General features: G+C 37.5%; 1 protein-coding gene and 1 long non-coding RNA gene across 6 annotated transcripts in view; one reads left to right on the forward strand and one right to left on the reverse strand.

Moving 5' to 3' along the window:
- The window catches only part of wb (wing blister), a 375,780-nt gene that overhangs the window by 352,564 nt on the left and 11,075 nt on the right, over nt 1-12,141 (forward strand). For all 3 annotated transcript variants that reach the window (XM_070092086.1, XM_070092087.1, XM_070092088.1), the window contains 5 exons: nt 3,185-3,287; nt 4,694-4,873; nt 7,500-7,646; nt 7,869-8,018; nt 8,337-8,499. In XM_070092086.1, coding sequence (XP_069948187.1) covers nt 3,185-3,287; nt 4,694-4,873; nt 7,500-7,646; nt 7,869-8,018; nt 8,337-8,499 — 743 coding nt within the window. The remainder of the gene's footprint in view (nt 1-3,184; nt 3,288-4,693; nt 4,874-7,499; nt 7,647-7,868; nt 8,019-8,336; nt 8,500-12,141) is intronic.
- Nucleotides 1-12,141, reverse strand: part of LOC128693003 (uncharacterized) — a 98,055-nt gene that overhangs the window by 60,215 nt on the left and 25,699 nt on the right. The window lies entirely within an intron of this gene.

The raw sequence follows: 12,141 nt of genomic DNA on the forward strand, positions 1-12,141 counted from the left end.
CCAGAGTTTGTGGCTTTGAGGTGGATGTGGCCACAAGTGGTTGCAGAAATATCAAAAACCTTGATAACAACCCATGTGCAACATCCTTTCAATCTTGGTACCACTGGTAGTGTCATCCTGCCAGAATGTCCTATAACGGGTAATGTGTGTTCGGCAGGCCCTGTCTATCTCACAGGTACACATATGTAAATACAATTATACAGTGTAAATTACCTAGGATAATCCAAAAAATCCAGACAGTGTTATACTGTGCTTGTAGATAATATAATGCATAATAAGCATGACTGGCAACTGGCAAATAATACGCATTTTCACTTGTTCAGGATTGAGACGTGATCGTGTGTAATACCAGTTGGTTCATGAGCAACTCTCTGAAACAAGAGAGACAAGCAGACATACCTAGACAAACATGTTTGTGTAACAGTGTAAACAAATAAAGCCAGGGTTCCATACAGCAGTGCACGATCATCAAAGTGTCACTCCACTGCTTACCCTGTCAGCAGTTTAGTAACACTCGTCTTAACACCATGTTTCAAGGAGTTCCATATATACTCCAGCATGTCTAAAACATTGCTGGGACCTATAAATACTTTGTGTATATTCCTAGACAATAGTGAATAACCAAGACAGGTGTAAATGTTAACCTGTCAGTGTGTTTGCGACAATTTGAGTACAATTTCAGTATCTAATCTTAGTGTCAGAACAAAGATCGGCTATGTAATTATCAGAACATAAAAATTATATAAAAATGAGAAATAAAGGTAGTATATTGGCAACACTTCTGCAAGCGGCAGGACTCCATGTTGCCATCAGGTGAGCATCCGGTGCCAACTTCGTGGTCTTATAATCTCGGTAACTACTTGTTCTTAAAAAAAAAAAAAAAAATTTTTGTATTACACACAGAAAATTGCCCTCTTTAATTTTTTTTTTTTTCAAAATATTTGGAGCGCTGGGCAAGCAAACGTAGATCTATGTTTGGACAGTTAATGAGTTAAAAGAGAAACTTTAATTTTTCTTTTTAGGTCACTCTGCCTCAGCAGGATATGGCCAGTTCATTGGAAAAAAAAATAGTCCGTTGGTTACAGAATTGTCCATTATTATGATCACAGCAAAGCAATTTCATTTCTGTCCACCACAATTATTGTGACCAGCCACCCACTTCCCTCATTAGTTGGTTAAATTAAATGTTTACTATTATTTATTGTAGGTTTTATTATGTCATCAATTAACCCTTTTACTGTCGCAACCCCAAATCCTGAGGCGTCTCCTGATGTTGCATAATATTTGAAAAAAGACAAAATTTTTTCTTTTGAGATGATTGAGAATCTTTTCCCAATGGTAATGACACCAAAAATACGAAATTTGATGGAAAACTTATGGAATTACACTCTCACGAAGTTAGCGACCTCTGCAATATTTACGAATCGGTGATTTTGCCCAATTTGAGCCCTACTTTCGGCTAATTCCATTGTTCCAGTCGACTAAACTCATAACTATTTCTTTAGAACTCCATTTGTTCTATCGATCGAGTACAAGAAACTGCCCATTTACCGATTTCAACTACCCAATAAAGTGGTCAGAAATTGGCAATTTGGCCAATTTCACGCAAATTAAAAAATATGCCAGTTTCAAAAATAGGGTCCAGAATGAACAATGCAGACATTCCTGGCTCTAAAATAACATTTTCTTTGTTCATCAGTCATGTCTCCAGGCCCCTCTGATATTACTCTTTGAATTTTTATTCAAACAAAAAATAGAAGATTTACTGTTATGCAGACTGTTGTATTATTATTATTATTATAATCAAGGGGGAAGCGCTAAACCCGGAGGATTATACAGCGCCTGGGGGGGGGGAATGTGGAAGGCATTCAGGCTTAATTCGGGGAACTGGAGCACAGATCCAATTCCCTAAATCAAGAGCCCCTCACCAACATCAAGGAACCTTCCTTGAGGGGCAGACTATTGTAATATTGTAATAATTGTATAAATAATGTCAACCCATTCATGACTGCATATTAGTTGGACAATGACATCATTTGTTTACTCTTGAACATTGGCAAAAATCAAACATTTCCCCTACTTTGACCTCCATTTCAAGGTCCTTTTCATAGTAAAACCAGTCAAAATCACCTCTGTTTCTATAATATGTTTTCCATTCTATCAAATGTGACTACAAAAATGAGAATATAACCATAAAAACTATATGAAAATACACCTGTAAGTCGGCGTTTTAATCCAAAAACATGGTCGAAGTTTTTTTTCTCAATATGCACTGCGTGCTGCAGTTTTTTTTATATGGTGCACACACACCCATTCTCTCACATGTGGGCCTACCAGCTTTCTCCCGCTTGATTTGAAGCCGCTAGAATTTTTGAGTATATATACGTGGAAGGAAGGCGGGGTAGGGGTCGGCCTAGGAAGGGTTGGAGGGAGGGGGTAAAGGAGGTTTTGTGTGCGAGGGGCTTGGACTTCCAGCAGGCATGCGTGAGCGTGTTTGATAGGAGTGAATGGAGACAAATGGTTTTTAATACTTGACGTGCTGTTGGAGTGTGAGCAAAGTAACATTTATGAAGGGATTCAGGGAAACCGGCAGGCCGGACTTGAGTCCTGGAGATGGGAAGTACAGTGCCTGCACTCTGAAGGAGGGGTGTTAATGTTGCAGTTTAAAAACTGTAGTGTAAAGCACCCTTCTGGCAAGACAGTGATGGAGTGAATGATGGTGAAAGTTTTTCTTTTTCGGGCCACCCTGCCTTGGTGGGAATCGGCCGGTGTGATAATAAAAATAATAAAAAATATACGTCAAACACATTGGCTCCTAATACGTATATATACGACCTAAACAGTCAAAGGGTTAAAGATTAATATTCCAAGTAAAGAATAAGGAATAAATATCCTTGGACTCACCTGCTGTGGGTTAGAGTTCCACCCGCTCTGTAATTTGTTTGCAATCGTGCTATTACAATTTCATGAGTCATGCTAAATTGGTATATAGCAGTCATGATGAAGGAATGATCATGAAGTAGGGAAGAAAGTGTATGAGAAAATATTAAGTTAAAAGACTAGATGAATAGGTGTGGAAAAATGTAGTACAAATAGGAAGAGTACAAAAGTGGCAGTAAACAAGACTATTGATTATTTATTCTATTATATTTTCAAGGATTATTCATAAATTTTGCATTTCCAGGGTAGTGTCATTTTCACGGCCAGTGAAATTCAAAGATGTGTACATTGGTCGTTGTGCTGATCTTCCACCCACTGCGATGCAAGGCATGGAAGGAGATATGAAGGTATGTCTAATTACTTACTCTATAGACATACAGTATATCATTCTATAACAAGAAAGGAATATTCTTTATAAATCAATTTACACTTTGCCCAGAAGGCAGACTCCCATCTAGTAACACTAGGCTAAGTCATACATCTAAACCACCACCACATTACAGAAAAAGTATTGGACACTGAATACATTTGCATCTTCTGAAGTAATGTGTTGGCTTTGCACAGTTTCAGCTAGGGGTTTACAACTCAGAAATTCACCTCACAGGCAAGGTATGGGTTGCTATAGAAAAATAAGAAGTTTTAGTCCAAACAAGTTTATCTAATTGTAAAGTACATATATGATGCTTTAAAGCCTGGGATGCAATGAAATAACCTCACCAGTTCACTGACGAGGGCTTTGGTGCAAGGGCAAAATATACAGTCTTCATATAAAATAAGATTTCACAATCATAAAGATAACAAATTTGTGTAGAGTACATGATATGAAAAGGATATACGTGGACCCTCGAATTTCATCATCCCTTTTCTGTATGTAAAACTATAGTTCTCTATAAAATGTATTTTTTGTTAATATTTCCCATAAGACAATGTAAATCCAATTAATCCATTCGAGACACCCAAAAATATTAACAAAAAAATACATTTATAGAGAATAACTATAGCAGTTTAGAGGGATATGTTGTGTATCTTTATATGTATATGCTTCTAAACTGTTGTGTTTTGAGCACCTCTGCAAAAACAGTGATTGTGTGAGTGAGGTGAAAGTGTTGAATGATGATCAAAGTATTTTCTTTTTGGGTCACCCTGCCTCAGTGGGAGACGGCCGACTTGTTAAAAGAATATATATATATAGTTATACATACAGAAAAGGGATGATGAAATTCGAGGTTCCACTGTATTAAAAAGAGTATCTTAAAACACTCCTAAAATGCTGAGAGCAAGGGACTAGTAATCCCTTTTCCTGTATAAATTACTAAATGTAAAAAAGAAAAACTTTTATTTCTTCTTTTTTGGGAGATGACCAGTGTTAAAAAAAATTATATTAAAAATAAAAATGCATTGAAATGCTAGAGATATGTGCAGTGTCAAATAAATGACTGAGATAAGACTTTGAGAATGCAGTTTTGGATACTGTATAATAAATAGAGGAAGAAAGTGTAGAAAACAGATTGCACCAGCTGGTTTCAATTTGTGCAGGTTTGGCAAGTTAAAGAAATAACAAATGACAGTGTTTTCAGACAGTACCATGAATAATTGTAATCTTGCCCATATACATAATGTAATAATATATTGTTTGGAAGCATTTTCTCTGTAAGAAATGGTAATTATTATTTCCCTAACCAAAATTAAATATGTTTAACAAAAATTAGCAATCATATATTGTAGTCAAACTTAATCTTACATTTTGTTTCAGGAGATAGACTCATGCCAACCCCCAACCCAGCATACAGTGGAGTACAAAGCACTTAAATTTGGAGATCAGCTTGAGTCATATGTGATGGTACCTATGAATCCCAGGACCTTTAAAAAGAACTTCAACATTTCTTTTGAATTTCGGACATATTATCCAAATGGACTATTTTTCATTGGCTCGGTGAGTTTTGCATTATATTTTGTGTACTCGCTTATAATATGTAGTTGTAGGAATCAAGTCTCAGCATCTGGCCCCACCTCTCTATTATTATTACAATCAAGGGGGAAGCGCTAAACCCGGAGGATTATACAGCGCCTGGGGGGGGGGGGGATGTGGAAGGCATTCAGGCTTAATTTGGGGAACTGGAGCACAGATCCAATTCCCTAAATCAAGAGCCCCTCACCAACATCAAGGAACCTTCCTTGAGGGGGGCCCCACCTCTCAACTTGCCAGATTCACTCCCTCCTAGCTTCATGGGCCCTATCACACCTACTCTTAGAACTGTATAGAGCCTGCCTCTGCCACTTCCTCATCAAGATCATTCCACTTCCTAACCACTACAGAGACTGAAGACATACTTCTTGACATCCCTGTGGCTCATCTGTGTGTAACTTCCAGCTGTGTCTCCCAGTACCTGTGTCTTGACTCTCAAACAGCCTGTCCCTGTCTACCCTATCAATTCCCCTGAGCATTTTACCTGTTATATCTTTTCTGATTCTTCTGTCCTCCACTGTCATTAGATTTGACTCTCTTAGTCTCCTTATAGTTCTAGAACAAGCCTCATTGCATACCTCTGCACCTTTTCCAGTTTCTTACTGGTGCTGCATTCTCCAAGATGGACCTGATGTATGTTGAACAGAGAATGACTTTGACTTTGTTGGGACTCCTGAAGGCTACTCTTAAGATCTGCCGGATGAGCATTGGCTGCAGAGGTTATTCAGCCATTTTGAGCCTTTAGTGATACACCAGTCACTAGGTCTGTTTCTAGGTCTTGACTCACATCTGATTTTCTTGGATAGAATTTAAGCAACCACTTATCTGACCATTTTTGCAGTTTGTCCAGACCTACCTGGAGCCTTTCCCTGTTCATCTTTTTTTTATTCCTGTTAGTTTTATGTCACCAGCAAACAGGAATACATCTGATTCAGTCCCATCTGGAATTTCATCCACATAAACTAGAAACATTACCGGTCCTAATGTCTATACTTGTAGAACCTTGCTAGTTACTCGTCCCCACTCTGATGTCTCTTACCTGATAGTCAAATTGTTGCTTTCCCCTAAGGTACTTTTTTAATCCACTAAAGTACGTTCCCTATTATTAATGCTTGCATCTCGGATTAATGCCCCAGCCTCTCGTGGGTACAATGTCTGATGCCTTCTTACAGTCTCAGAAAATGCAGTCCATCTTTCTTCTGAGTTACATTTCTTAGCATGATTTGTCATAAAACTCTAACAGGTTGGTATATGTTGATAACCTACAACTAAATAATAATCAGATATCTGTTGTCCCTCTAAAATCAAACATCTAGAAGTCTACCCATCAATCTTTTGTCTCTTAATACAAGTCTGACGTACTGTATCTCGCATATTTACCTGTCCTCTTTTTCTGAAAATATGTATTACCTATTACCAGACCTCCTATGCAAAGTTCAATTAGATTTTTTTATTAACACACTGGCCGATTCCCACCAAGGCAGGGTGGCCCGAAAAAGAAAAACTTCACCATCATTCACTCCATCACTGTCTTGCCAGAAGGGTGCTTTACACTACAGTTTCTAAACTGCAACATTAACACCCCTCCTTCAATTAGATGTCCCCCATTATCATTTACTCCTGACACCCTAAACTTACCTACTATGCCCTCTATAACAGTTTCTGAATCATTATCAGTATAAATCTTCTTCTTCTTTCAACGTATCAGCCGTATCCCACTGAGGTGGGGTGGCCCAAAAGAAAAAACTGAAGTTTCTCCTTTTAAATTTAGTAATATATACAGGAGAAGGGGTTACTAGCCCCTTGCTCCCGGCATTTTAGTCGCCTCTTACGACACGCATGGCTTACAGAGGAAGAATTCTGTTCCACTTCCCCATGGAGATAAGAGGAAATAAACAAGAAGAAGAATTAGAAAGAAAATAGAAGAAAACCCAGAGGGTTATGTATATATACGCTTGTACATGTATGTGTAGTGTGACCTGAGTGTAAGTAGAAGTAGCAAGACATACCTGAAATTTTGCATGTCCATGAGACAGAAAAAAGGACACCAGCAATCCTACCATCATGTAAAACAATTACAGGCTTTCGTTTTACACTCACTTGGCAGGACGGTAGTACCTCCCTGGGCGGTTGCTGTCTACCAACCTACTACCTATATCAGTATAAATATTAATAATATATTTAGGATGAAATGCTATCTGTAGGGATCATACAGCACTTGGGAGATAGGTATTAGCAGGATTGGTTCAAGGAAGGGAAGGACAAGTCCAATACTTTGGATCAAGAGCTGGTAGGAAAGCTGGCGAGTGCACAACAGGTTCTGGGTTTCACCGTGTACTTATGATAGTTAGGCAGTGTTACTCATGATGCACTGTGTGGACCAACTTCGTCTTAGATTTTTTTAAGGGTACAAGGACATTGTAGGACACTCAAATGTTGAGCTGAAGTGAAAAATAGTGGCAGGTGGCATACATGAAGGCACAAAAAATTGTGCTTAATAGTTCACCTGTGTACTAGTACATTGGGCACACTTTAATGATTAAGAATGGCATGAATAAACTTGAGTATTAATTATTTAATCAAACACTTACAGAATATAAGAAAGAAAAAAACACAAACAATATCAGCCCAGCTTCGTAATGGAAGAGTAATTGTCTCGCTGAGGAAGCACAATAAAAAAGGCCCAAAGGATACAGAGGCAATTTCCCCTCCAGGGCTTAATACTGGACAGTGGAGAAAGGTAAGTCATTTTTTTTTAATGTTTCATTTCCTAAAAATTATCAAGTACATTTTAATGTTACAATTTGATCATTTTTCTACTTCTATATGGTACTGCAGTTGGTATGCAAATATTCCCATATTCCTCTTGTCAGTTTTAGGTGAGTGTGATATACATATTGTACACTGTAATACAACTGAGGTTCAAAATTTAGTGATATATATTTATTCCTAATTTTTTCAGGTTATGATTGAGAAAGTTAGGAAGCGTCTTCATCTTTTCATAGATAATCAGTTGGTGAAGAAGGTTAAAGCCCCTCGCAAGATGAATGTTGGCCGGGCATTATTCTTGGGAAGTCTGCCAGCAAATATTGTCATTCCAGATACTATGCAGGTATTTAGATTTTTTTAATTATTCTTTCTTTAATTCAATTGTAGTATTCAATTTATTTTATTATAAATATTTTATTTGTGCCTTGCAGCTGTACAAATTAAATTGGCTCATAATTCATTAGTATTTTCAGTACAGGATATCTGAATGTCCATTCAGTTGTACAGACAAATCCCCCATTTGCAAACATCTCATTTCATATAATGGCAATTTTGCAATTTAAAAATATTAACTTGATAATTGATTATTTATCCCACTGGGATTTGCAGATGTACTTTGCCTGTGCTATTATTTTTCAGTAATAGTGCATCATTATTTCAGGAAACTGAAACTCTACGTGGCTGTTTACGAAACTTAAAAATTAATGGAGAAGATTTTGAAATACCGAACAATAGGAGACGAGATCACATTGTTGGTGTTGGCCAGTGCTTTGCCAGTGTACAACCTGGTTCATATTTCCCAGGAGATGCTTATGCAATCTATAGTAAGTCCTACTAAAAATTTTGATCACAACCTTAAAGAACAGTATAACAATTTTGTGTGTGTGTAGTGTATTTTAATTAAATTAACCCTTTGACTGTCGCAACCCCAAATCCTGAGATGTTTCCTGGTATCGCAAAATATTTGAAAAAATAAAATTATCATTTTCTTATGAAATGATAGAGAATATTTTCCCGATGGTAAGGACACCAAAAGTACAAAATTTGATGGAAAACTTATGGAATTACGCTCTCGTGAAGTTAGTGACCTCGGCGATTTCGCCCATTTTGAGCCCTATTTTCGGCTAATTCCATTGTTCCAGTCGACCAAACTCAACTATTTCTTTAGAATTTCATTTGTTCTATCGATTGAGTACAAGAAACTGCCCATTTACCGATTTCAACTACTCAATAAAGTGGTCAGACATTGGCAATTTGGCCAATTTCAAAATAGGATTCAGAATGAACAATGCAGACATGCCTGGCTCTGAAATGACATTTTCTTTGTTCATCAGTCATGTCTCCAGGCCCCTCTGATATTACTCTTGCTTTCTATTTTGAATTTTTATTCAAACAAAAAAATAGAAGATTTACTGTTATGCAGACTATGGCAATATTGTAATTGTATAAATAATATCAACCCATTCATGACTACATATTAGAATGACTAGTTGGACATTTGTTTACTCTTGAACATCGGCAAAAATCAAACATTTCCCCTACTTTGAGCTCTATTTCAAGGTCCTTTTCATAGTAAAACCAAACAAAATCACCTCTATTTCTATAATATGTTTTCCATTCTATCAAATGTGAGTACGAAAACGAGAATATAACCATAAAAACTATACGAAAATACACCTCTAAGTCGGCGTTTTAATCCAAAAAGTTTTTTTTTTTTCTCATGCACTGCATGCTGCAGGGTTTTTTTTATATGGTGCACACAGACCCATTCTCTCACATGTGGGTCTACCAGCTTTCTCCTGCTTGATTTAAAGCCACTAGAATTTTTGAGTATATATACGTCAAACACATTGGCTCGTAAGACGTATATATATGACTGAAACAGTCAAAGGGTTAATAAGATGACAAAGGTCATTATTTTTAAAAAATAAAGCTTAAAAATTGGAGATAAAATTTCTGCTTTGTACTTGTGTCCATCTCTCTCATTACCTAGTCATAAAGAGAGCATATTTTTGGGTATGTGTCCCTTGTTTTGAAGGAGAGTGTCATGTGCCCTTGTCCTAAGTGAGAGGAGCATAATGTTTGGGCATATGCTCTTGTCCTGAAGGAAGGAAACATATGTTTATGTATACATGATTATTTTTTGTTGTATACAGGCACTCCTCGCTTAACGACCAAGTTCCATTCCTGCGACTAGGTCATTAAACGAGGAGCATACTGTACTGGTAGTGGGTTTGTGTCGGCCATCTTTAGACAGGGATGTGTAATGTCACCATGGTTGTTTATAGATGGGGTTGTAAAAGAAGTAAATGCTAGGGTGTTTGGGAGAGGGGTGGGATTAAATTATGGGGAATCAAATACAAAATGGGAATTGACACAGTTGCTTTTTGCTGATGATACTGTGCTTATGGGAGATTCTAAAGAAAAATTACAAAGGTTAGTGGATGAGTTTGGGAGTGTGTGTAAAGGTAGAAAGTTGAAAGTGAACATAGAAAAGAGTAAGGTGAGGAGGGTATCAAGTGATTTAGATAAAGAAAAATTGGAGTTGGGAGTGGTATTGCAATCTATTACTCTAACCAATTATCTTGTATTAGCACCATTTGCTTTAGTGATGAATATGGAGAATACATTTTTGCTAATTTTACTGTAAAAAACCTTAAGACGCCTATAACAATCGGTGCCATTTACCGGATACCCCACACAAACATCCCAAATTTCAGTGAGAAATTAAAGGCACTAATAACAAACAGACAAATGAATAAGCACCACCTTCTCTTAGCTGGAGACTTCAACATCAACCTTGGCCTACTAGATGATCAGCCTGTAACTGATTTCATCAACAATATGAACAACACACTTCTCATACCAACAATAACTAAACCAACCAGGCTCACTGAAACAAGTGCAACCATAATAGACCACATATGGACTAATATACTAGCCCCCCTTAAATCAGGGATAATCACAGATAGCACTACAGACCACTACCCTACCTTCCTCTTGACAAACATTAGTAAACCACCACTTGAATACAACAAAGTTTCATTTAGACTTCATGATGAGGCCTCAATAAGGAAGTTCACAGCTGACCTAGAGACTGTTGACTGGCCTACAGAATTCTCCAAGGCCAATGGTATTGATGACTGGACAGACATTTTTCTTAACAAATTACTTAGACTATACAACAAACATTGTCCTACAAAAACGAAACAGATCACAAACAAACGGCTTGGTTGCCCATGGCTAACCAGCACCATTCTGAAATCCATTGATAAGAAACACCAATATGAAAAGCAGTATAGACAGGGCTTAATACACAAAGATATTCTTAAACACTATTCATCAGTCCTCACCAAAGTAATAAAGAAAGCCAAACAACTATACTACTCTAGTAGATTCACTGACACAAGAGGAGACATAAAATAGACCTGGAAAACACTCTCTCAGATTCTAGGGACCACAAACTGAAAAAACCAAGAATATTGTCCTAACTAAACACCACTGCATCCCACTGACACAGCTAACAAGATTAACGACTTCTTCTCAACCATAGGATCTAATCTCGCCAATAAAATCCCACGTACCAATGCCCATGCCAGGGACTACCTAGATGGGAATTTCCTAAATCTTGCACCAACTGAGCCCACGGAAGTCACCGAGATTATAAAGTCACTTAAAAATAACTCGGAATGTCTCATGTCCCACCATTATTGTACAAGCGAGCGGCCCATGTCCTCTCGCATGCTATCTCATTACTTTTTAACAAGTCACTAGAAACTAGCACCTTCCCGAAACTACTCAAGACGGCAAGAGTTACACCAATACATAAAGGTGGTGACCCTACAGATTTAAACAACTATAGGCCAATATCAAACTTACCATTGCTATCCAAAATCTTTGAGAAACTTGTGCACAGGAGACTATATTCATTTATAATGGCACAAAACATACTCAACCCCTGCCAATTTGCATTCAGGAAAAATAAAAGCACTAACGATGCAATCATAAAAATGCTAGATCTGCTTTACACAGCATTGGAAAATAAGGAATATCCACTAGGAATTTTTATTGACCTAAGAAAAGCTTTTGACACAGTAGACAACGGTATCCTACTCACAAACTTGACCATTATGGTATAAGAGGCCATGCACTTGCATATTTCAAATCTTACCTTACTAATAGGTATCAGTATGTCACCATTAAAGACACAGCATCAACAACACGGCCACTTGATACTGGAGTTCCACAGGAAAATGTCCTTGGTCCCCTGCTCTTCCTCATATACATCAATGATCTTCCAAACGTATCTCAACACCTGAACCCCATTCTCTTTGCTGACGACACGACTTATGTCATCTTTCACCCTAATCTTGCCACCCTCAACACCATTGTTAACGAGGAGCTGATCAAAATATCGACCTGGATGACAGCCAATAAACTTACGCTTAACACTGACAAAACCTACT

The sequence above is a fragment of the Cherax quadricarinatus genome, chromosome 38 (genome assembly GCF_038502225.1).
Source record: "Cherax quadricarinatus isolate ZL_2023a chromosome 38, ASM3850222v1, whole genome shotgun sequence".
NCBI lineage: Eukaryota > Metazoa > Arthropoda > Malacostraca > Decapoda > Parastacidae > Cherax > Cherax quadricarinatus.